Source organism: Alligator mississippiensis, chromosome 14 (assembly GCF_030867095.1).
Source record: "Alligator mississippiensis isolate rAllMis1 chromosome 14, rAllMis1, whole genome shotgun sequence".
NCBI classification, from domain to species: Eukaryota; Metazoa; Chordata; order Crocodylia; family Alligatoridae; genus Alligator; species Alligator mississippiensis.
This window is the reverse complement of record NC_081837.1, coordinates 43,798,773-43,824,966: the sequence shown is the minus strand read 5'-3', so window position 1 is coordinate 43,824,966 and position 26,194 is coordinate 43,798,773. Positions and strand designations below refer to the sequence as shown.

The window sequence follows — 26,194 nt, the reverse complement described above, 5'->3', positions numbered from 1 at the left end:
TTAGAGAAGTGTGCTGAAGGCAGTACTCTCTTCTCCTGCAGCAGAGGTGAGACCACCTGGTAATGGCCTGTAGAGAGGCCAGGAAAAACACCCATTAGATCATGATCACTTGGAACTGGCTGGCCTTTTCCAGTAGTGCAGACCATCCCAGCCCATTCATTTGCCCCTCTTTAAGGCAGCTAGATTAATAGACAGAAAATTGCCCCCCTTCAAATCAATTTGCATAACAGCATGAATCAAAACAATGCTTTATTTAAAACTAAGAACAAAGCAAAAACAATCCTTCCAAACAAAAATAAAATGTACAATGTATTTAATGCAAAACTGATAATCCATGGTGGCCATGGCACTTTCATACAGTGCATAAATAAAAAGTTGTTTGACATTTTACCAGTAAAACATATATCCAATATGCTACACTAGCCTATTGCTTTTGGTGAAGAACATGCATCAGTGGGCAACAAGTCTCAGGAGTGATAAGACTTGAACAACCAGATTTTCATTAAAAGAATGAGTCTAAAAGAAACAGGAGGTTTCTTGCAGATAATTTCAAAAAATCAGTAGTCTGTAAGCAGTAATAAAGCTATATATACAGTGACCAAACAACAGACTCTTTATCCCTAACTTCATTTAAGTTATTTTTCTCAGAGAGGCCCACTGTTGCGTTTAGTGAAGCACTCTGCCGTAGAGAACAAGGGTTCACGTTTAATCCGCCTCCAAGAACAAGCCTCTTTGTCCTGCTAAGGACTTTCTGCCCTAATCAGAAGGGAAGCCAGTCCTTCCTTTCATTTCTACAGCTCATTTTCTCACTCTTGCTTGCCATTTAGGTTTCTGCCCATCTGGTTACACTTCTTACCACTGCAGGAGTGATTTCTGGCTCTCCATTAGAAACCTGGCAGAGCAACCAACTCCAGCTACATGTCTCCTACATAGAGCAAACATTACAGTTTAATATCGTGGCTAAATCAATGTAACAGCTTGAAGTAAAACATTAAAAAGGAGCATAAATTCCCAGACAACAACATAGCAATGCAAATGTGTGCGTGTGTGTGTGTGCATGCACACACGCACGTGCGAGTGTGACAAGGCTGTGCGAAACAAGCAATTGAAAAAAAAGTTCAGTATATTCCCAAACAGGCCAGTTTCACAGGATCAATTTGACTTTCCTGTTGCTGAAAATCCAAACCACTCTGCAGTGGAAACAAATCTATTCTAAATAGGAAAAATGTTACAAAGCAATTAAAAACAAAAAAAACCAAAAACCAACATCAATTATCCTCCAAAAATTGAAGTCCACAATTTTAGATTGTGGCATTTTAATGGGACGAAAATCCCTTACATTTTGCCACTTCATGTAAAGGTTTTGTAAATCATGCTCCTGTACAGAAGGAATTGGGTTTGTTTTGTAGTGGTCACTGACAATTTGTCCGCATATCAAGCGCTTGTTTTTTGGAATCCCAGAGTTCATGCCCGTCTTTGAGCCACTAGGGCATGTCCAGGGCTTTATTCACATGTAGTCCCGTGAACATCAAAAAGTAACTACTCAGGAGAGTGAAGTGTCACAGGTGGCTTGTAGTTATTTGCAGAACTGCAAGTTCGAGCCTTTGGGCAGCAATTTACAACACAAAAACATGCGGAAATACTTAGGGGTGGGGGGGGACAAAAAAACCCCCACGAGACCGCCGCTTCCTTTGGTATTCACTCCTTTTAAAAAACAAAAAACATCCAGGCATTTCATGTTTAGTCTTGGTAATACTGTCTGGAACAAGCATAAGGGCTTTGTAGTATGGGAAAAACATTTGAATCAAACTTTTAAAACAGCAATCATCATGACTGCATTTTTATTTTATTCCTAGGAAAGGGGGGGGGGGGGGGGGCGTGATCAAACCACTTATAATGTGTGTGCAGTATTTAAAACTACTGGAAAAGACTAGAAGTTAGGCTGTCGCTATATGATATTGCCACTAATGTTAAAACTTGCAATGGTTTTTACAAAAACCATGACATTTGTATCTAAGTAACCAAGTTTAAAAGTTGAATAGATGACAAGGCTCTCACTTAAATCAAGTCCAACAGCAAGAAAAAGAATCCTACATACAAACACATTATACAGGAAAAGTCCAGGTAAACTAAGAGGATATTGCTTAATAGTGAAAATAAAAAGTGCTTTCAGTTAAAAAACAAAATAATAATTATATAGACCAGCGTCTCAAAGTGCTTTTGTTTGTTAGTGACTAGAAAACATTCTCTACAAGGTTTTACATTTATTTTACAGCTATTTTCATTGAGTTTACTTATGGCAGATGCTAAAATTTGTTTTGTTATGTACCTTAACCAACTGAGTTAATCAAATGTTGGTCTTCTAAAAGGAGATTGTATTGCCCTATATACATAAGAGAGCATTAAAGGACCCAGTTTACAAGGAATGTCATGTCTCCCATGGCACTTGAATTGCTATTTGGTCGTCATACAGACATTTGTACTGGAAGAAAGCAGACAGAACGTGCATTATACATGTGTGACAATAGTAAGAAGTCCAGAATATTTATAGAGATAGCAAAAGCAGACAGCTTGATGATAAAGTATCAACATTTAATACCAATAATATGTGGAGACCAGACATAGCGCGTCAGCTACTTTATGGTTACCCAAAAAGTAGCTCACCCAGGAGTAGGACAGAAATTGAAGGCACATCCTTAGATACCCCTTTCCAGGGAGCTAGCAACTTGGTGATTAGGCATGGGGTTCAAAGAGGCATTTTTGAGTGGCAGGAGAACCATAGAAACTTGGCATGGTTTTGGTCTATTGGTACTGCTGCGATTAGCATGGACAGAAGGAGGAAAATTGTTTCTTTCACGTCCTGTACCTCCAAAGTGCTCTACAAATATCAATCCAGTCAATCCCTTCTGAGGAAGTAAAAGTTAGCATTAACACCATCGACAAATGGCAAAAAAAATAAAATGTGAAGTGAGGCCCTTGTGTTCAGAGGCACTCCTCAGTGAGAGCAGACCTTGTGGAGGTAGGGATTAGAGAGGGGCTGGGTGCCCACAGGTCCCGCTGCCCTCCACTGCCACATGAAGTACACACCTCTCCACCCCTCCCAAAAGGAGCCATTTTTAAAAGGTGACCTCAATTGACTTGCCTGCAGCTACCGAGGCAGTCAGCTGGGAGCCAAACCTTCAGAACAAGAGACTCAAGCCTCTGCTCATTGCACCTCTCATGAGTCCCCTTTACTAGGAGTCATCTGGCTTGCACCTTTGGCTTCATCATCTCACTCAAGCCACACACATTTCTCCCCATTCCCAAAGCTGTGTTTATTGTACTTTTAAAATTGAATTAAAAAAAAATAAGAGAACAAGAGGAAGCCTCCATGGGGTAGTTTTGTATTGTGCTTTAAACAGCATTTAAGAATTTTTTTGTCTGGTTGTTTGTTTTAATAAGACCAATGAAGACAAGATGGGGGATAGGGAAGAAGGGCTTTTGCCTCCAACCTGTGCAGCACCTAGTCCTCCATGGTAACTACTCTCCACTCAAGTCTTTCAAGATGGGTTTCCGAACCGGATGCGTCCTCCACCCCCAGTGATCTACAAGCAGCGCGTGGACAGTGTTCCTTGTGGCAGTGCGTGAGCCACAGCAGTTCCTCGTGCTCTGGCAGAACCATCTGCCAATGCATTTTATCACTAACGAAGCATCAACATGCACCCGCATGACACCACGGTCAGAGCAAGCAGACAGCGCAGCAGCCTCCCGGACCAGCTTATCGAGGACCGCCTTGGGGCACGTAGGAGATGGGCTGCCTCGTCCCAGGCCTAACGGTGAACGTGTTTGTAGCCGCACTGTACTGCGAGTGGCTATAGGCAGGTCTGGGAGAACAAAAACAGAGGAAGTCACCGAACGCCAAGGAAATCGTTTGTCAGTGGTTACGGTAAGCCCCTCCTGCTGTGAAGCAGTTTAATTTGCAAGCCCCTATGAGCAGAGTAGCTGGAGAGGCTGCATTCAGATCCAGAGGATGGTTTAGATCAGAGGGAAAAAACAAAAAGTCAGGTCCAGGACTGAAGGGGAGGATGAGGACCTGGTCTTGGACCATTGCACCTCAGTTTTGCAAGGCACCCTTAGAAGACACCAGCTGCAGCTGAGCCAGACAACTAGGGGCATAAGCCTGCGCTCTTTGAAGCCCAGCCCAGAACTAGACCCACCGGGGTTCAGTCAGCCTCACAGCTTCCCAGCCCCCTCCTCCCAACCGCAGTTGCAGAGGGATTTTGGCTAGAGACCCCCGGCCAGCCCCGCTAGAATCGTACCTGCTGGGGGCCGCTGCGCTGGCGGAGGAGTAGTCCACGTTCAGCCCCTTCGGCTTGGCGTCGCTCACAGCATTGCTGCGAGGCACGGCTTTCCCCGTCGCATCCAGCGACGTCCTCCTGCCGTGTAGGTTTCCTGTGGGATTCCTGGGGCCAGAGTTCATCCGGCGCATCCCCTCCCCAGCCTGAGAGCCGTAACAGGCAAGAGAGACGATGCCCCTGGAGGACAGGCTTGTTCTCCTGTAGGTCTTATCAGGTTCGGACACGTACAGGCGCTGCTTGATCAGTGGGCGGCTGTTGGGGTACTGACTGGGGTTCCTAGCCATGCCCTCGCCACTGGGGCACAGATGGTCAGGGCCGGGATTCCCTGGGTTGTTTTCAGTGGCTGTATTGAAGGGCAAGACATAGCTGTTGCTCGAGTCATTGCTTGGGTGACTGTAGCTTTGCGGCCTTCCCAAGATCTGGCTGTTGTCTGGGAAGCTGGGGGATCTGTGGCTTTCTTCTCTGATAGGGGAAACCTCCTCAATACGGTCAGCATCATTGCTGAACTCTGGTGGAGGTGGAATGATCTCATAATCAAGGGTCTTTCCAGTCTCCTCTTCCTCCTTGGGCAATGGGGGGGAAGGAAATGAGTTCAGGTGAAGGGCAGTGGTGGGGTGCACGTCTTGCTGCCTTAGATGGCTGGACTGCAGAAGACCTTGAACTGTAGAGGAGGCCCCCAATCCCTGTGAAGTGGGAAGCTTGTGTGGTTGCCCATTGATGAGTTTCTGCACTGTCCTGCACTGCTCAGAGGAGCTGGAGAAGGACAGGGGCCTGGCAGGGCTCTGCCCTGGTTCCAGCAAACCCAGTGCATTGACCTCAGGGATGCTGCTCCTTTTATGCTGCTTGTCCCCCAGCAGATCTGGGGCCTCTCTCTGGGGGGACTTTGGTACAACTGTAACAGAGTAGGGCTTGGACTCGCTGTAGTAGAAGTTGGTGGAGCCTGTTTCCGACATGCTGCTGTTGAGCTTCTTGGATAACTTAACGTGCGGCCTCTCGGACATGGCGCTGTTCTGCCGGGACGCGGGGCGCCTGCTTCTTTGGGCTCGCTGTTTTGCGGCCAGAAGGAGAGCCATTGGTGAGCCCTTCTCCACCTTCTCTCCTGTGACGGGGTGGGTCAGAACATCCCCGTCCTCCAAGCCAGCACCCAAGGAGGTTGGCACTGAAGGCACAGGCAGGGTCTCAGAAGCAGAGGTTGGACTCGCCTCTTTCTTTCCATCGTGTTCATCTGTGCCAACCGGCCCCTCTTCCCCCGGGGAAGGGCTCACAGAGGACAGGTTGTCAGTGGAGCTGGTCCTGGCCCGGTGGGTTTTGTACTGGAATGGGGAGTAGTCTGGCTGGGGCACCACAGTTGGCGAAGGCGAGGCAGCCTCTGTAGAGGAGGGCAGTGGGAAGGCTGGGACAGAAAGGTCACCCTTTGGTTTCAGAGCCGGTTTTGGAGACTTCAGAACTTCATTGGGCAACACATTTTCTGGAACACGGTTTATGTTTTCCAAAGCCTTTTTACCAGAGAGGTCACTAGGAGTCTTACAAGCATCCGGTGCCGTCTCAACTCCCACAGAAGGTGCTAACGGTGGGAGATGATTTACTACAGGCTTCGTCAGCCCCGAGTCAGAGCTTGCCTGGCTACTACCAGGTTGCAGAGTAGCTCCGCTTGCTCCTGGACTAGGTCTGCGATTTGCCGCTCCCATGGGCGGTTTCAGGTCCTTTTTCGTTGCCAGTATAGCTTCCAGCTCACTCCGGATTTTCATAACACTGTTTGCCTGTGCGCTGGTGAGTTGATTCTCAGGAGCCACGTTGGAGGTGCTCTCTCTGCTGGGGACTGCATTGGCTGTTATCTTCTCACTTCTTCCCCCTAACGGTAACTGCGGATCCTTTGTGGCAGAGTTAGCCTGCTTTGACCAGTCAGACCTAATCCTGTCCTGCTCAGTAATACTGCTTGTTGATCTGGGAGTTGCAGGTGTGTCCAGCTGCTGCTCTTCCCTTCTGGAGGAAGAGGTCAGCAGGACTGATAAGTCCTGCTTCAGCTTGTTCAGATTGCTGGGCTCCTTCCAGGCATCATCTTCACCATCAGAGGATGCGTAGTCTGGAGGGGGGAGCTCCAGTTGCTCCCCTGCACCCAGAGACTTGGATTCTGGGGAGTCCTTTTCGGTTTTCTCGGGCACTTGTGACCACGGGACCTTCCCTGCCTCGAGTGCTACCTGCCGGTCAGTAGACTTCATCCAGACACCAGAGTCTGACCCTGGCCTTGGACTCCCAGGTTCAGCACTAAGTGTGGCAGGCTTTGTGATCCCCTGCCTCTCCAAAGACCACCTCTGCTCCGCTCCTTCAGGCAAGGGCACCTTTGCTGCAGGTCTTACGGTGAAGCTGGGTGGAAGTGGCGGGCGGGTGTGGGGCTGTTTGGGAAGGGGCTTCTCTAATTTTTCTTCCACGGGAATGGAAGATGACCTCACGGGGGCAGGCGGCGGGACCTTAAATGACCTGGGGAAAGTTAAGTGAGGATCTGGAGCTGATTCGGGCAGCAGCACTTCCCTCTGCGGAGGGGCTGGCGGAGTGGCAATGTTCAGATAGGAGGGGCCAGCACTCCCCCCGGTGTCCAGCTGCCTTGTGTTCAGAGCTATTTCAGATCTCCATTTCGAGATGCCAGCCGGGAAGAGCGGAGCTGCTGGGGGATTATGAAGAGGTGAAAGGAGGGCAGGGGCTAGGGGTGCCAGTCCTGCAAAGGGAGGCACTGGAGGAATGAAATCTGGGGGTGCCGGTGTGCCAGGGGACGACAAGGTAGAAGCAGGAGGAAGAGGTGGAGGCATGAGAGGTGGAGGCAGTGGTGCTGCCATGGGAGGCGGCGGTGGCACCTCTGCTACTAATGGCGGTGGCACCTCTGCTACTGGTGGCGGTGGTGGCGGCGGCGGCACCTTTGCTACTGGTGGCGGTGGTGGCGGCAGCGGCACCTCTGCTACTGGTGGCGGTGGTGGCGGCAGCGGCACCTCTGCTACTGGTGGCGGTGGTGGCGGCAGCGGCACCTCTGCTACTGGTGGAGGCGGCGGGGGTGCCATCGAAGGGGGCGGCGGAGGTGGAGGCCCTGGTGGGGGTGGCGGTATCTCTTCATCCAAACACTCCCTCTCAAAGGCCTTCAGCCGCAGGTCTCCAACTGAACTATACATCCTGTAGTTGCCGTTGATCTGGGGACCGAGGCCTGTGGAAAAGAACGGAAAGCAGGGGGGGCATTAACAGGAGCTGGATCAGCTAGGTCCATGCTGGGATCACCTCCAGCAACTAATCCATCAAAATGGGCCAGGACTTGCTCACCGGTGGGAGCATTTGAAAACAACCTGGCTATATAGGTTTGCTGTGCTGCTGCGAATCATTGTCTCCTGCTCCTTACATGAATGTGTGTTCATCACCTGAAAGGCAGTTTCCAGGAGATGGACCCAACCCCATCATTTACTCTCATGGAGCCAAACACTAATGGAGCAAGCCTAGCTTGCATCAAACTCTCCATGGCAGACAAAGTACCCAAACCTTTAGGGCCAAATCTTGGAGGCAGGGGGGGAAATTTTAGCTTCTATCAACTTTACTGGGAGTTGAAGACACCTCGTACCACCCAAGACAGAGCCCTCGGCTGGCAGGAATGTTTGCTAACCTTTCATACTAGGTTACTCAAGTCACCTGAACAGCCCAGTGCTTGATTATGCCACAATAAAAGTTGTGGTCCACCACCAAGAAAAAAAAAAAAAAAAAATGGCTTTAAAACTTCCCTTAAAATAAAAAAAGGGAAGCTGCTAGACTAGGGCTGGTTCTTCATTTCTTTTATGCTGCAAGTGGCCATGTGTGCTCCACCTAAGGAAGTTATTCTAAGTTTTAATATCAGCAGCTCTTTCCCTTCAGTGTTCTCAAGGTCAATGTGTTGCAACACTGAGACACAGCACATTGTGCACGTTTCAGGTGCTGCCCCTTAAAAGTTCATTAGCAGCAATTTGCAAGTGGAACACACTCATTGCCTTTGTTTGCAGTCTGCTGAAGAGTGCCATTCAGCTATAAAAAACAAAATAAAATGAAAACAGGGAGAAAGACAGCTATCCCGCTCCATGAAAGCACCTGATAAAATTTATCTAATTTAAGCCATTTTGTTGTGGGGGGGAGCAGGAGAAGGGGTCTGTGAGCTGAGTCAGCAGGCACTCCAGATTTGTGTTATATTGTTCTCTGCCTTTGTATGCATCTTTTTGATTTACTGTTTTTATGTGAATTGGTTGACTAAAATTATTTAATTGAATAAGTCAGTCAGACTTAATTCTAGTTGCATCAAGGCTTTTAAGTACCTGTCAGAAAAATCTATTTAGTCTCCTTATTTCCTAGCATTACAGTTACCATCTAGAGTCTGGGCAAAAATTCCTCTGCTTACAGTAAACGAGGGGATATATTAGTAATCAGGTTTCCTTGTCTGCAGAATAACTATGCATGGAAAAAAAAGCTTATGCCTGATAGTTGCTATGGTTATATCGGAGCAGAAAGTAAAGCAACTTTTCTGGCAGGTGTTAGCTTTCTCGGAGAAGAGTTTCCCCTACCCGCGTTCCTCGCCTTTCCCCAGTGACACGTCATTTCTCTGACGCAAGTCAAACTGAGACTTGCTTGGGCTGCGTGGGAATGTGGGAGGTCAGATCCTTCAGTTCTTACTCGTACCTTTTTGGCAATCAAAATTGGTTGCGTGACCAAGGCACAGTCACGGTGACATAGGAGAGTCTGTGCGTTGGAACTCTTTCAATTCTAGGAAGAGCCTAGAAGAGAAGACACCTTACCTGGAGCTGCTTTGTCTTCAAAACCCGCTGGCACAGATGGGGGTGGCACCGCTACACCATGCGCCTCCTGCGCCTCCTGCAATGGTGAGAAAGTGGGTTGCAAGAAGGCTTTCTAGTTAAACCTTAGGGGGTCAGCGTGTTGTGCCTGGGCCTGCATGCTCTAGCCTTTGACTCTATGTGAGGCTAGTCTGCCGGGACGCCCTGCAGCTTTCATGGCACAGAAAGCAAGGTCATGCAAGCAACCCAGTACCCAACACCCTCTGGCCCCCCGCCAGCAATCCCAACCCATCCATTAAGACTGAATGAGCCAGAAAGATCACAGTGATCTTCCCAGTGAATAGTGCTGGAATAGTACGCAGGCACTACAGGGCCGTGCCTGCAGGAACCAGCTCTTGGAGTCATGTGATAACAGCAGAGCCTCAGCCTTCATTTACAACCTCATGGTTACCAAGAAAAAGCCCCCACAATGTACCAATGTAATATCTACCCCAGGCCAAACAGCTCCTCAATTGCAGAGAAGAGCAGCTACTGCCCTGGGCTTACTGCCACGTGTGTGTCCTCTGGCAGGTGAACCTAGTGCACCGAGTGCCTGACTTGAGCTCTGCAGAGAGAGCAGAGGGACTTCAGGTCACCTGCTTACACAGCCATTTTGTGGCTAGGAAGATCCACTCAGAGCCATGCTGAAGTCAGTCACAGAAGCACTCTGGCCTTCAGATGCCTCTTAAGAAATTAAGCACCATTGACTCTCCACCTCCCAACCACCAGTTCCCCTTGCCCTCCCTAATGATCTCTAAACACCTGTTTTCCAATTTTAAAGCAGCCTTGCCCCATTAAGGAAACCCAGCCCAGGCCATCTCCATTTTTGTCAGCCACAGTGAGGGCAGTTTCAGGTCCTTTGGGCTGCGAGCCACGTGCTCAGCCGTAGCTATTGCCATTTCCCCCAGGAGGGGTCCTATTCATGGCACTTTGAACCAGACTGAAACAGTGAACCAGGACCCCTGGCTCCTATCACTACCAAACAAGCAACTCCACCTGTCCCTCAAGCGATTTGCTGCAAAGATTGCTGTCTTTCCACTGCTTGCTAGACACGCACCAGTGCATTGCAGGAGTCGAGTCCTGCCTGGACTGGAATTGTGGCTTCCTCTTTCCTAGCGGATGTTTTGCTCTGCAGTTGGAGCTGTGGCTGTCCCCACCGGAGACTTCGAGACGGGCCAAGTCAGCCCGAAACAGTCACTCAGGTCATGAAAGGACTTCCGTGCACTGCAGCAAGGGACTGCGCGAGGTGTGGCCAAGGATAAGGTGGGTCCTGCTACCCCATTAGTCCCATGGCACTCCTCCAAACAGGGTCTGCTTTTCCCTACCATGTAAAGTCAATGCTCAGGAGCATACAGCAGAGCCACTACGGAGTTGCACGGGCCACCTGCATATGTTTCGTCTGTGTATTACAGAGGACTTCTTCCATCCAGCCCTTGGCTTCAACATTTACTAGTCGCTTCTACAAGGACAGCCTTGTCCTAGGAGTGGTCTGCACCATTTCAATCAGGCAGCTCTCTCATCAGTGCAGAACGGTTTAAAACAGGCACCCTTTGTCCTCCTTTTGGTATGATCGCTATGTTTACAAGAGCTTACAAGAGGAATTCAAAGTCCCATGGGTCAAAGGTTCAGCTTGGCTTGTAAATACGCCACCATCTTGGGCCAAGACACGAGGGGCCTGATTCTGCTCCACTCTTCCTTGAGCCAAAGCGTGGCCCTGTGCCTCCCTGGGACTGGCTCCTTGCTGCTTTCTTGCAACTTGGTTTCAAGGTCAAGGGGACAGCTCGTTACAAAAACGAAATGAGTTCCTGGATTTTCAAGGAACTCCAGCAGGGTGGAATGGGTGGGCTAGATTCTGGCCTAGATCAGTTGTTCCCAACCTTTTTAGACCAGAAGCATCCCTCTGACAAGGTCAGCTCTTAGTTTTCACCTGTTTTTTGACAATAGAAAGATGGAGCAACTCTTCCACGGCAGAGAACTCAGGAAGTCCACGAGTCAGCGTGTCTTCGAAACTGTGGACTCTTGTGGGAAATCTCTGGTTGTGGACTCAGGTTGCCACACCTCTCAGCGATACCACCACATTGCACTTCACCGCACCCTTGAAAGGATCTCAAGGCACCCTGGTTGGGAATCACAGCCCTAGATCTACAGAAGCGCTGGCTGTAGGAAGGTACGTGTTGGATCAGACGAGTACTCTAGCCAACTTAGCCTCTTCCTGCACCCAGCGCCAGCCATGTCAGAGGAAGGTGAAGGAACACAGTGGCTGGCAGTTTTTCTGTCCATAGGGAAAACTTCCTTCTCACTTCAAATAGCAAAGCATTTGGCCTGTGCCCTGCAGCAGGATGGTTTCCACGTACTTCTGTACGCTGCCGAGAACCGTGCCGATAGCTTGAGTTGCATCTCTGCACTGCCTGACACTTATACAGCAAATGTGCACTGCTAAAAATAGCCTCCCCCTGGGCTGGAGACAGGCTGCGGCGATGGCTGGCTGCGTTTGGAAACGTGACCCCTGACCGCGCAGTTTCACGCACCAGAGGCTCAGCACTCTCAGCCCCACCTGCCAAGGCCCTTGCTAGCATGCAAGGGAGAGGTGCTGGGCCAGGGATGGGCCATTAGCAGGAACTGCCAGAGCCCAGGTTCACCAGGTACAGATGTGCTTATCCTTCCATTGATGCTGCCAGTGCCAGGAAAGGAGCAGGGGGAAGAGGGGGAGTTTCCACCAAGGGATTATAATCATGCCCACATCAGCACATAGGAGGGGGAAGGAGCAAGTGAGGATAAAGTATCCTCCCTGCACTCCCTTCAGCCAGTGTTTGGAGCTATGTGACCTAGCTCCTGAAGGAGCAGCGAGCAGATGCAAAGAAAGAGGCATCTACAAGAGCTTTTGAGAAGGGAATACAAATGACTAACTAGTAGTAATTCCCCTGCCCTCACCTTTACCCGGAGTTATTGTTTCCCCCTCCAGCTTTTTGGCAAAACGAAAAAAATTCAGCTCTTCCCATACCTGTAACTAATCTACCACCACGTGCCAGATGGAGCTACAAGCCTGATGGTTCCTGCATAACCCTTGCACTGAGGAAGCCAGAGGGCATTCACCCCAACCAAATGTACAGCATTGCACAACTGACCCTGTGCATTACTGGGGGCAAACAAGACAAACAGGTTGGTTTCTAAGGCACCAGTAAGGCAATGGTTATGAACAACACTCCATTAGATCTTGAAAAGCAATTGTAAAAGCACATCTAATTCAGTGGATTCCGATTTCATGTAGAATGAAATAGGTCACACACCAACATCAAACCCACTGGGTCTCCATCAAAGTAGTTCAGCTGCTGTAAGCATGCAGCAAGCACCCACACTTAGCAGTATAGCTCAGGCAATGAGATTATAGCCAAACAAGGAAGCCCATAGCTGCTGCTGAGCTGGAATCAAGATGCAGAATGGTTACAGCAGGACAGGGCAGTCTCAGATGCTCTTCATTTCTCTATTGAGGATTTGTAGCCAAAGGAGAAATGTCATGAAAATAATTGGCGAGTTCAGGTGTTCTCCAGCAGACAGTTTTCCTATGGATTTCCAATAAATGGCAAGCTGGAAACAGTGTTTTAGGAATGCTCTGAAAACTGCAGACAAGGTTCTTTGGGTAAATGTGATCTCTTTTATTAGAGCAGCTAAAAAAACTGCAAGTATTTAATCTGCTATAGGAAAGACAAGTAAGGTACCACAATGGGCAAGAGAACAAATGCACTGGAGGAGGAGTGTTTACCAACTTTCAGAAACTTTTTCAACTGCTAAATGTTCCACTTCACATCCTCAAGAATCCTACAGTGTAAAGCTATTTAAAAAGCTCTTGAAAAAAAACAAAAACACTGGTGCTGTGCCTAGTGCATATCAATGGAGGAGAGTGCACTTACCCAAGCCCTGGAGGGGGAAATCACATAGGACTGGCTGAAAGGAGTACTGAAAGCTTGCCTTGGGCCTGCCTTGTTGCAACACATGCTAGCTGTGTTCTTAATATTGTAGCTGTGCCACGTTGTTTTTTGTTTTTTTTTTGGGAGAGACTGTGTGATGACTATGGGAGGGGACTTTCACTTGTCTTAAACGTCACAGTTTCAAACCACACAGTCTAGTGGAAGAGACTTAAGGTCCAGTGGCAGAAACAGGTCAGAAACAGCCTGGCTACTTTTAATAGCAAGTGCCGTGGGATAACATGGACGGGAACGGTCTCAAAACCTCCTTCCAGAACGCACTGCAAACTTCTGCACCAGTGACATTTGCCCAATTTAGTTGGCGACGCAAGAGGGAGACTTGTAAAATGGTAATGAACTGGTTATTTCAGTAGAACAGGCCTTTGCTCCCTGCCCTGCCTTCCAGATACCATTTCATCAATTCTTCCAAGCAAAAAGGGAAGAGGCCTGCAATACCACCTCCACCAGTCAAAGCAGAAGGGCTGGTTGGGAAGTGTCTTTTCATGCCGCTACCAGAAGGACCACAGGGAATGCAGGGGAGGAAGAAAATCAGAGCCAGCGTGCATGGCAACATCGCCAGTTGTCTCAGAGCCTTCCAAGTCCCTCTGAGCAAGTGAGCTCAGGCTCATGAAAGCTTGTTACACTTCCCCAATTTTAGTTAAAGGTACAAATTTACCTGCCTTCTGCTCAGCTATAAAACACCTTAACCCTACATCCGTAAGCCTTTTTGATGCTTTCATGTTCAAAGATTGAACTGGCTAAAAGCAAATTCAGTGGCTTCCTGAGCAATCGGCTTAAGCTTCTATTCAACCCTAGAGAGAAGATGAACCCCAGCAGACTCTCCCTATGGTTGAAGCACACCTGTGCCCAGAAGCCCGCAAAGAACAATTTTTCCAAATGTTCAGTTGGTCTAATCAAAGATTTCACCTTTACTCAAATAACCTTGTCTGTCTTTTCTAATACAAAGTACTTACTTAACACTGTTGAATTTTGTTGAGACTTGAAAGAGTCTCCTCCTCCCCAAATGCCGAGTGCCATTGCCAGAAGGGAAAATGCACCATCAGACTTCGTAGAGCAAAGGTGCCTTATATACAAGAGGACAGAGATGCAGTCAAGGATGGCAGCCTTACCAGATACACAATGTGACGTTTCAGAATCAAAGAAGAAATTCAAATTGGAAGTCCCAGCCGCCAGCTTTTCTGCTAAATAAGCAAGCAGCTAAGCTTTTCAGTCGTCAGTGGTTTCAGTTTCTGCATTTAATTATTTTAATTGTACACGTTGATGCTGCTGGCATTAATCACGGACTCTTTCTTATTTAGAAGCTCCTCTGTAGGCCAGCGCAGCAAACATTGCATGCATCAGTAACCTTTCTGTAAATATTTTCTTCCCTCTGTGATTCTCCATGTCAGGATCATAGCGTTCTGCATTAGGCACAGACTCTCTCAGAAGCAAAGTGTCAGACTGGATGAACCAAGCTCTGATCACACCCAGGACTTTCAGCTTTTCCTAGACACCTGCAAGATAGCATCTCAAAAGGTTGAAGCATGCTAAGAGAAGGGATTCAGAGGTATTTCATGACTGCCGCAGCCCAGTTTGCAATAGGCACCTCTTTGTCCAGGCATCCTCAGCCAGGCCTTCAAATCAAGGCTCCTTTTAGGTCTAATTTTATCAGCAAAAGCCAAAACGAAGAAGTATCTAAAGGCATTTACACTCAAGTCACTCTGGCATTGGCATAGCCACAAGAGGCAGAGGCAGGCCACAACTTCAGTTTCTAAGTTACTTTAGACTGCACTCATTGCTTTGAGTCTCCAGGGAACATTGGACATCCCTCTGTCTCTTTGTTAAGAAGCCAAGACTAGCAATCATGTATTTGTCTCCAAGGTCTAGGAAGAGTAATGTCTCATGCTAGAAGACAGGAAGTTTGAGAAATGCGGGAGAACACGTCCTCATAGGAACGGAGCCTCTGTTTGCATAACTGTCCAGTCATTGCAGGTGCCCCTTGGTTTTAAAGCCCAAATCTAGACACGGGGTCTTGGCTACATGCCCGCAGTGCCCAAGGCTGCCTGCTGCGATTTGAGACTGCTCGATCTCTCCCACAGTCGAGCCGTATTGGCAGGCTTCCAGAATGGAAGCACTCAAAAGTCGGTGGCTGCTCTTGGCAGTGCTAGCCAGAGCAACCATGTATTTACCAGGTGTGGGACTAGCTAGACTCCGTCTCCAACTGAGTCATGGCGAGCTGCTTCCTTCCTCTCTTGGGTGGTTCACTGAGAACCAGCTTTTCAGGTCTGAGGGACTTCATTTTTCGTGCGCTGAATGTTTCACTCAGGATGATCTTTCCCTGCAATGGCCATTGGACACCACTCCTGGACTGGTAACTGAACAGGCTTGCCTGATTTTTTTATTTTCCCCAGCTCCACAAATCAACTCCTGCAAGAGTCGACATTTCCTTCAGGCAAACAAGTTCACTGCATCTCAGTCCGGTTTTTAGGGAACACAGCCTCCTCCACTGCCCTTTACCACTAGTCCCATTTCTGACAACTTCAAGGATGAAGATTTCCTCCTAATCCTTAGTGGTGATGACTCGGGATGCTTGCCAAGGCCTCTCCTCCACTGGCTAGAGAAGATTCGTCTCCAAGGCTGTCAAGGCAGCACCTTTCACTAGCAACAGCAATAGGAGATGGTCACGGGAGAGGCAGACTATTGACCATTGAAGAACAAAGCTCTCCTCTTACGAGAGCCCTTCAGCGAGTGGGTACATTTGGAGGATGTCCTGCCTTGTAGTAAGGCAGCTGCCAAGTGTTGGCTAGGTTCACGTGGGAAGGAAGTTAGCTGGAGAAGGGAAAGCCACATTGAAGAGCTGTGGGCAGACGGCCAGGGTGGGGCATACACAAAGCCTGAATCATGTTGAGCACTGACTCAGGACTGCACATAACAGCAGCTTCCCAACCACTCCTTCCTGGCACCGCTGCAGGGGCAGTCAGAGGGATGACTGTGGGAGGAGCGAGGGCTGGCTAGGAGCTTTCAACTAGTGCAGTGGTTTCAACCTCGTTAGACTCAAGGAAACCTCAGAAAATGCCAGCTTTTAGCTTTCACTTTATTCTGTAGTTAAAACAAAACGAAAAGTCTCTTATGTCAAAGAACTCAGAAAGACCAAAACAGGTCGCCGTGTTTTTAACGCTGTGGATTCCAAAAGCTTCCGAAGAAGAAGTTTCCATTTTGTTCCGGCAAAAAAGAAAATGAACGCCCACCTCCCAGCGTAACTCCCTCCGACACAGCTGACCAGTTGCCTTCAGCCCAGCGTGCCTATAGCAGCAATGGCTCTAGGCCTTATACAGCAAAGGCAGAGATGCAGAGTAAATAATCTGCAAAAGCTGGGCAACTTCTGGTTTCTCCCTCAGGCCAGACAGGTCTGAATGGGGAAAAGGGCAGCAGTGACAAGACTGACTGTTGGAGGACATACAGCCCAAGTGGTACGTCCAGAGGTTTAAGAGGCACAAGCCCAAGCACAGACTGATGTTATAGAGAAGCACATGCTGTTCTCAGGTCTTCTGCCACTACTTCCATACAGCTTGGTCTGGGGACAAGGGGAGGTTTTGCAACTAGATGCCAACCCTGCAAAGCCAGCCCAGGATAAGCATAAATCTCCCATCAGTTGCAGCCTTTAAGGAATCACCGAGGGCATAACCTAGCAACCACATCACTTTCTAATTACACCCTTAGAAGTCACAGTAGAGCCCCACTGCCTCTTCATTGTTCCTGCAATTGTACTATACAACCCCATTAGCCAGTAATTACACCCTGCTGAGATTGGTGCAGCCCAATTGCCTGCACTGGGTTTGCTGGGATGTAGCAGGCTGGAGGTGTAGTGCAACAAAGGTGGTGATGCACAAGGAGGAAGAGGATCCAGCTCATCATCTTAATGCCCGTTCTGCCACACCAGAGGGGAAAGGAATTGCTTGCCCAGCCTGTTATCCCAGCATCCCATCTCTGGTACTTCAGATGGACTCTTGCCTCCATTATACACCTCAGCCATCTAATCTCATCCCCAGGCTGCTTTATAGGACTGGACCCTTGGAAAAGCTCCTTGTCTGGGGAAAAACAGTGCTCAGTTAGCAGAGTGTATTCAGCATCTGGAGACAGATGCCTCCAGGCTGTCTTTGCAGTCCCATATCCATGCCCGCCAGCCATAACTCCTCCCTGAAGTCCCAGTCAGTTGCTTTCAAGGTGCCAATAGATCAGCCTCAAACCAATCCATCCCAAACAGCTTACACCAGAAAGGCCTATCCACAGATTATGCAAAGGTTTGCAAGAACCGCCTGGCAAGGCAAACAAAGCAAAGTCAGCGGAGGGACCGCTCTGATGCACCGAGAGCAGGAAAGCACAAGAGATCCCAGCCACAACTCTCAGCCTCGCCCATGGAAATGCTCCAAGTCATGCACGCCAGCCGCAGCTACCCATTGCTTGTGGTTCACTCCCACCTTTTGATGCTGAGCAGCAGCGGCAGAGCACAGCAACTATGCGGCTGGGCCCAAAGCAAGGAGCCCTGCAGCTGGGGCTAATCCAGCCTGACCAGGCAGACCAGTCTCCCTCCTGCTCAGCAAGATGAGGAACAAGGTGGCTCAGACAACAAGCAGAGGAGAGTCCCAACCACTCCAAATACCATTCGCTGTGCAGACACCAGTTTAAACCTACAGCTGACATCCACTCCTCATTAGGGAAGAGTCCCACACAGTTCAATGGGAAGCAGTTTGTTACCCTCCATAGGAACTCGTAAGTCTGTTCCGAGCATTTAGGAGGGGTTTACAGCAGCACCTACAAAGCTATCTGGTTCACCCCTACAGCAAGAGGTGGGGCTTCCTCACATTGTGGAAGGAGAACTTGCCCTGGAGCTGGCAGAGTCACCCGAAACCCACATTTGCACCAGAGATCCCCGTCGGTGCAAAGCCCTGCAGTCACCCCCTCCCTGCTACTCCCTTGTCACAACAGCGCTTCATCCAGTACGCAGGGTTTGGGATCCCTTCTAGCAGCACAGTGCCTTTCCCCATGACAGCTGGGACCTCCCTTTGCTCACAAGGGTTGCAGCACTGAACCAGAGCGACTTGCTGTCAGAATTGCATCAGCACCTCGTATCCACAACACGACCCACGTCTACTGCCAAACTGTTCTGGCCTCATGTTTGCATAAGAGATTCCAGCTCAGAAGCTTCCCTCCTGGCTGCTTTCCCTCTGCATCGGAAGGGATGTAATCACTATCCACCCCTGCTCACAGCCAGCGCGGTTAGAAAGCAGTTTTGCTTTCGTTTTGGTCATCTTCCCTTGCGGAGAAGACGAGGGATGGGGACCGGGCATCAGCCTCCGCCATTTGCGATGGCAGAAGGTGCTCAAGCTGAGGGGCTGTTAGACCTTCATGGTCAGAAACACGATCCGGGATGTAGAAGCGACTCACAAGGGGCAAGAAGGTCAGGAGAGGTCGAACCCTGGGGCGAGGCTTGAGCGTTGCCGTTCCAGAATCGGTCACTGTATTCAAGTGATTATTCTCATAGTGCACTTCAATGGTACCACCTGCAAACAAAAAGCATGGAGTTAGCAGTACATCTTACCAAATGCCCCAACTGAAGAAGAGGTTTGGTGAATCCTGGATGGTTTCCTTCCAGCAGTGGGACAAGAACCCAAAATCTGGTCCTTGAGCTGAGGAAGTGGGAGGTGTTTAAGGAGTCCTTAGTAAAGGGAGGATCCCTGGCTCCAGGAATGACCCAAGTACAGGGGCCTGAGCATGATGCCACATGGGCAGGATCCTACAGATACTTTATTTGGGGGTAGCTAGCTGTTGGTATATAAGCAGGCCCAATGGACTCACATGGATGTATCCCAAGTTCAGTATTGCATGTGCTGTAGCCTGGGTCAAACACAAGCCAGTACCTTACATGACAGTATGGGATGTCCCTAGGGAAAAGCCAGATGTGGCTGGATTTGGATAGCAGACGGATGTTTCAGGGAAGTGATGGAAGCAGTGACTACAGGCCCCGTCTCTAGCTTAGCCAGCTCCTGGGCTTCCACCCTCACTTCATACCCTCCTCCTGACATCCTCATGCACACAGGGATAAAGGGGCTGCTTCGAAGGGAAGAGCCCACAGCAAGCCCTGCAGTCTGCTGTATCACAACACATCTGGCATTTAATCATGCAGCCGAGAAGGACAAAGAGCCCTCAGTATCATTCAGCAGGATCACTGCTCCCTCCACTTGGCAGCTTCTCTGGCAAGGCTGCTTTGTAACCAACACCAAGCCGAGCAGCAAAGGACCGGCGTGCTGCAGTGCGCTCAGCCGTGGGCTTTGCCAACAGCCAGGTTGTTTGTGTTTTTGCAGTTTCCTCATGCACTTTAGTGCCAGAATCTGCACTGAGGGGGGCTTTGGAAGCATGCAGATGGACCCCCGTGCAGGGGCCTGTCAGCAGCAGGGACCGGAACTACGTCTGGTAGACCTAGAAGAAGCAGCCTGTATCAGCTGTTAGCCGACTCCAATCTCACTGCACAGTCCAGCCCCAAAAGAGCAACGGAGCGTTTCACAGACAGAAGTGCTGCTGGTGTAGGAGAGAAGTGAAACCTCTGCACAAAGGATCTAATCAATGAAGGGAGTCCTGGTTTGAGCTTTCAGACACTTGTACTGAGCCAAATTCCTAGCGACTCCAGCTTTACAGAAAGGCTGGCTCCACTGGAGTTCTCTCTGCAGGGGAACTGAACGTGGCAGTCCAAACTGTGCCTCTGCTTCAATGCATCGCTCCTTCCAAACCCATCATTGTGCACAGGGCAAATGGGCAGGGAGCTGCACTGGCTTGGATGGACAGGAATGTGATGCAAGCCTCATCTAGTCATTCACCGTAGGAGTTTAGTTTGGCTATAGGAACGTAAGTACTTAGACCCAGCTGCAGGTAAGCCGTCATGAAACAGCTGGATTGCACACAAAATCTTGGTTCTTGCAATCAGGGGACTCTGAGTTGAACCTTCCAACATCTGCTGGGAGATAAAGGACCCTGCAAACACTTTTGGTCTTCATGGTGTAGAAGAGAGAAATACAGACTACCTCCAAACTGAGCTATCATTATCCCCGTTTCCCAGATATGGAAACAGGGGCCACGACTCACCCCTGGCATCTGACACTTCTGGGCAGAGACAGGAGGAAAACCCAGAAGTTCCTACTCTCGGTACTGTGCTCTCACACCCCTTCAAATTGTTTTTTCTGACAATGAATAGAGCCTATACATACTTCAGTGCCTCTCTTTGTGTGTGTGATAACAGCACGAATTAACAGGCAGAGACACCAAAGGATGCAGCCCCACCTTTGCCAGAAGGAGAGCTGCAGAAAGCGTTAGCAAGGAAACCAACATGGAAGCAAAGCGCAAGGCTTCTGTAAACAGCGGGGAGGGAGGGGCGAGAAAAGGTAAAGCCAAATAAATTCCCAGGCAAAATTAAGGCTGCCTTGACTGAAGGGTTTTGACAGTAGTTTCAATGGGAGAGATTAGCTCATGAAAGCATGTCAAGGGCCATTTCCGTCTAGGAGCAGGACGCTCAGGTCACGGTGCAGAAGGATCCCCAGTTCAGCTCCGAGGCATGGGGGAGGCAGCCGCCAGTTGCGTTTCCCTTGCCACAGCACACTTGAACCAGAGAACAAGGCTTGTGCAGTGCACCTCTGCTATATGTCCCCCCATCTAGTCCTCCTCAATGACTAAACCAACAGATGATGGCCTGAACATCTCTGGTGGAAGCAACGCAAGACCTGTGCCAGGTAGTTAGCTAGAGGAAACGTGATCCAGCAAAACAGGTCGGCTTCCGGCAGGCTCCTGCCGTGAAGTGCTATTTGCATGGGGTTTTATCACCAAGAACAACAGACATATGTTTAGCGCAATAGAGATAAGATAAATTGCATCTTTCAAAAGAAATGAAAACAAAGTTAATTTCTCTTTCCCGGGGCCTCATGTAGTTTGAGGTTAACAATAATCAGAGTACAGCAATCTACTGCTGCCTTCCCTATAGTATACATCTTCTGAAGTTGGCAGTTGCTTTTGCACAGAAGTCTCTACAAGGCAGCTCTCCTCTCTTCATAGGATGGAAAGTCATACTCAAGGTCCCCTTTTCCCCTGAACTAACAAGAAGACACCCAAAAGAGTCCAGGACAACAGGGCACGGTCCTGAGCCACTAGACCATGGAGACTACTGCTACCTTCAATGGAATTACAGCACCTTGCAAAAATGTGTGAAATTAAAGGCCTGGTCTTTGAAAGTGATGGCAGAGGAGGTTCAGAGAGGCCCAAAGGAGTTGCGGATATTGCATATTGCAGGATTGACCCCCAGAAAAATGAATTGCATAGACACAGTACCGAGGCAGGCAGTCACTGGTCTAGCCAAAGCACTTCAGTGCCTCATAATTCACCTATCTAATAAAGCAGAGTTCCTGCATGGTACCTGGATGGGCTGAACTCCTGAAGTACTTCCTAGGTTAGATGATGGATGTGGAGAAAGCCATTGGCAAGGCTGGTCAGGCATTTTTGAATGCAAGTGCACGGGAAATTGAGAGGAAGAATTTCAAGAAGAGGAGTGTCTGCATCACCTGGATTATTACCACCCCTCTGCTGAGCTCGGGTAGGAGCTTGGACTCGAGGCCCACCCTAACATAAGCTCACCACTTGCAAGGTGCACAGCACTCTTAGCAGGGGAAAGAACCGGACTGGTCAGTGCACACCAAGTCACGCAATCTTGACTTTGAGCAAGGCACTAAGGCAATGAGAGCCTGGATTACAAGACAATAATACTTTGCCCCGAGGTTATTAGGAATTTGCCAGCTTTGTTGTATCCCTAATTAAACGGGCCTGAACACTTTTAATTAAAAAACAGGTAGAACTGAGTAAAATGCTTGTCCTTGTATCTCCTTTGCTGGATGAACAGACCTTTCCTAGAAGACCCTCAGCCTTCAGCTGCTCAGCCTGGTGTGCTGTGGTTTCCTGGAGAAGGGTGCTCACTCTATCTAAAGCCATTGGCCCTAGGGCTGCGCTCTTGGGGAAATGACAGTATGCTCAAGAGGTATTTGCAGGTGTAGCACAGCCTTGTCTTAATGAAAATCCTCCTGGAAGACCGCACCCTAGTGTCAGTCTTGTGACGTGATGGAGACTTACCGCAACCCCTGCGATGGAACGTGAACTCAGCCGCTGCCTCAAGTACAACAGGCCTAGTTGTAGCTGTAAGAAGTCAGCTGACCAGGGGAATGCAGGGGGACTAAATTCAGGAATCTCTGAGTCAGTGGCATGCACACACCTACACCCATGGCAAGTTGCTTAACCGGTGTTTACTTTGTAATGCGTCTGATGTAAAGCTAAGGTGGGGATTAGCATAAGCAGTGCAACTCTTAGGAGATGCTCCTGAAAGAGGGCAGGGTATAAGGATGGGCTATCATTAGGTAGAGTATTAAAGTGCAAGGGACCTAGGGAGGCCTGCTCTAGCACCCCCACTTATGCAAGCAGGCTTTAGAGACCTGGATTTTGTCTTACAGGCTCACTGGGCACTGGCAGACCCTTATGCCTGGGAGCAAGTCTCCATCTGTCCCTGCATATGGTTACAGGACTGCAGCAATGTTTTGATACACTGGCCCCTTATACAACAAAAATCCCTGCACAGGACAAGCATTGGGCTCCCTCTTTGGTTTACAGAAACAATTATGAAGAAGCAATTCATTTTTAAACACGGTCATGTGAAGCTTGTAGTGCTCTTTTTCTTTCATCCGAAATCGCCCCAGCACATGGCCATGCAGCAGTTGTGCAGCAGACACTAATTCAGTGCCACAGCTAAGCTGGCAGCAACACTTCCGCTGGGGATCTGGAATGCTTTATTGGGCACTTAAAAATAAATAAGTAAAATCCCTGGGTGTAATCCACTTTCTGCTGTGATTTGGCTCAGCTTGATTACTACTAGAAGTCTGGCACCATCCCACCTGAACCTCAGGTGTGTTGTGCAGCAGTTAAAGCCACAAAGATACATAAGTACAGCCAAAAGAATAGATACGCCTTTAGGTGTCCCAGTTTCTCAAAAAAACAGGGCACCTGCAGAGGAAGTCTCTGAAAAGTTCAGTAAAAACCCACCAGGAACAAGCAGGTTACATTAGGAGCCAGTCACAACAACCTTGATGGCTTAGGGAAGTCTAGGACTCTTACGTTGATCCACTTTTTAGTCTGGATTCTTCTCCCCAGGGTTAATTTTGTGGTTCTTATTAGTTACTAGACTTGTACAGCTTAGGAAAAAGAACCATCTTCCAACAAGGTTCACCACTTGGTGCTGTCTCAGAGCCACAGGCTGAAACACGTTTCTTTTTAATCCACTTGGGCAGATCAAATACCACCCATGCTTTCTCAGCTCCAGGGATGATTAACCAGGCTTCAGCAGAATTCATGCTCCCCTACCCCCTGATCACTGCATGCTGCTCCTAACCTACCCAAGAACTGTATGGATTGAATAAACTGCAAGCAGGAAACAAGCCTGGCCAGGTAGCACTGGCAGGGAAGAGTGACTGCTCAGTCCATTTCCCCCCAAAAAAGCCCGAAATCAAGAGTGAAGATACTAACCAGAGCCATGGCGGCCCTCGGAGCTGACCTCCTGTGTGAAGATCCAGGGGGGGTTGGTAGCAAAGAGAGACGTGGTGGTGTCGTTGGCATGCTTCTTCCCAAAGAGCCTGCTAAACGTGCCCTGCACAGAATGATGTTTTTTCATCTTTGCCAAGATCCTTTGCTCTCGTCTCTAATGTTCCCCCTAGCAAAACATGCTTCCAGCCTGCTCCAGTACTCTCCAGTTGAGGCTAAGACCAGGAGCTAGTCTGCTGAGCTGTCTTTTCAGCTGCTTTACCTGAGCAGGTAGAGGGCTGGCTGTTCCTACCTGGCCACACCCCAAGCAGCTCCCTCCGTCACATTCCTCCCTTCCTGCTACAAGGAGCCATTGTTAAACCCTCTGTCTCCAGTCCCTGCTGCTTAGGGAGTTTTTTCTGCCCTGACACCCAGGAGAATCTCCTACAGCATCTCCAGTCAGCCTAAAACCAAACACACTTGTCCTCCTTCCTCCTCATTTCCTCCTTAGGTCTCATTAGGAGACCTAAGGTAATAGCCACAAGTTGCAGCCAGCTATTGTACATATTTCACAGCCTACTGAGCTTTTCACATCTAAAGAGGCTGAGGCTGTGAAGACAATTAATGTAAGCACACCCAGTCAGTTTGGGGTGCTGCTATTATTGATTAAACGTCTCAGCTGGGGAAGTGCCAGATTATTAAGGGTAGTTAGGCACCCAAGGACCACTGCAGCAGGTGCTAGGCACCTGGTCCCAAGTTGTCTGCTAACTAGCTAGATCCCTGAGCCAGGGAGGCAGATACAAGTATTCAGAGGCAGCAGTTTTTCTATTACCTTCTTTCCCCTGCCTTGTTTGTCATCTGTTCTCTATACTCTAAATCCTTTTAGCCCTAAAGTGTCTTCACTTGCTGGTTGGTACAGTGCCTCATATAGCGGGGACTTACCCCCTGTTTGAGATCTGGAGGAGCTACTGCAATAAAAATAAACAGCAGCCCTTGGGGGAAGCCAGTAGTTCAATTATTTTGCTGCCTGATGCGTTTTACCAAAGGTAAAACTGGCCTCTGGAGATTAGCTGTAGTGCTGAGAGCCATGGCCCTGATTCTGCAGCCTGAGCTGTGATTCTGGGCCACGGGGCCTCCTCAGAGTGCATGGCTCTGGGGACAGCCAGAAGGCTCTTTGCACCATGGGGCCTCACTGTGATGTAAAAGCTGAGCGCTATAAAATATAACTTGCTTCCCGGAGGTAGCTCACTGCAATCTGGAGTACACAGAGGTGTGTTTGTGTCCATGTCCAGCGCTGCAAACCATTTTACATGTGGCACCCACAGAAATTGCGAGTTAATCCTCCAGCTCGTACTAATCCAACCGTGGAGTCCCAGAGCATTTTACACCCTGCAGGAACTGTTCAAACATTAACTCTGAACCCAACGCTGTGGAACAAGGTACGTGAGCATCTGCCTCGTTTAGACTCTCAGGAGATAAAATTACGGGGGTGTCAAGGCTGAGGACACTCACCGCTGTCAGCTCACGAGTCCTGCAGCCCTGCCTCGCTACAAGTGACAAAAACATTAGAAAAAAGCGTGCAAGACTTTTCTGGGATTTTGAATGAAGGCAATGAGCTGCAAGCAGTAAGTGCTGGTGGAAAGGTCTGGTAATGGAAACCTACAGCAACTGTTTGCATTCAGAATTGTCCAGCACCGCTTCAACAGAGGGGAAATTGCTAGAAATGCTTCTGCACAACATTAGCTTCTCTTCGTGGGATCAAAAAGGAATCCAAAGGAAGGAACGCAGGGGTCACTGTAGGCTCTGTCGTCCTCTTCCACACCACATAGGCACAAAGGGCTTTGTCTTTGAGTAAGAGGAGGCCCCAGGGTGGTAAAAATCAGGACTTCAACAGCTGTGTTCAAAACGCCTTGTACTTGTCATGTGATAAGGAGCACGTAGGATTACCTGTCCACACCCCCAAGATCAAGGGGCTGCTCACGTGCAGGAAGTCACACTCAGGTACAATTCAAACCAAAGTCAACGTCAAAGTCAGCGAGCAGCTCGATCTGCAGATACAGCAGGCAATAGGATGGAGGCTGCACAGAGACATTTATTATAAGGGGGGATTTGTGGAAAGAGCGGTGACACTCTGCCAGAGCCCACCCTGGCGAGGTCCCAAAGAAATCCTCAAGTACCTCTCATTACTTGAGGTCAGACCAAAGGAATGAGCCCCCTGCAGCCTACTAATGTCTGCTTAATATCCAGCCTTTGAAGGGCAAATGCAAAGATACAAACATCATAAACAAATAGGGCATGATATCTTTGTGAGATATGCAAGACATGCCTGCTACCTGGTATGTGCAATGTTTGATCAAACCAGTTTAGCAGGATACGATCTATATAGACAGAGTAATTCAAGGCACCTGGGGAGGGAGAAGAGGATCTGTTCCAAAGAGAAGTCAATTAAATTATACAGAGTGAGAAAAATTAA

The 26,194-nt window shown here is 49.0% G+C and overlaps 1 protein-coding gene across 1 annotated transcript; it reads right to left on the bottom strand.

Moving 5' to 3' along the window:
- Nucleotides 1–232: 232 nt before the first annotated feature.
- Nucleotides 233–24,353, bottom strand: C14H6orf132 (chromosome 14 C6orf132 homolog). The gene is made up of 5 exons (XM_006268076.4): nt 23,728–24,353; nt 18,571–18,686; nt 9,128–9,203; nt 4,299–7,527; nt 233–3,863 (listed from the first exon to the last, which is right to left on the bottom strand). The coding sequence occupies exons 1-5, from the start codon at nt 23,870–23,872 to the stop codon at nt 3,758–3,760; spliced, it is 3,672 nt and encodes a 1,223-aa protein (XP_006268138.3). The 5' UTR covers nt 23,873–24,353; the 3' UTR covers nt 233–3,757.
- Between the last annotated feature and the right edge of the window lie 1,841 nt (nt 24,354–26,194).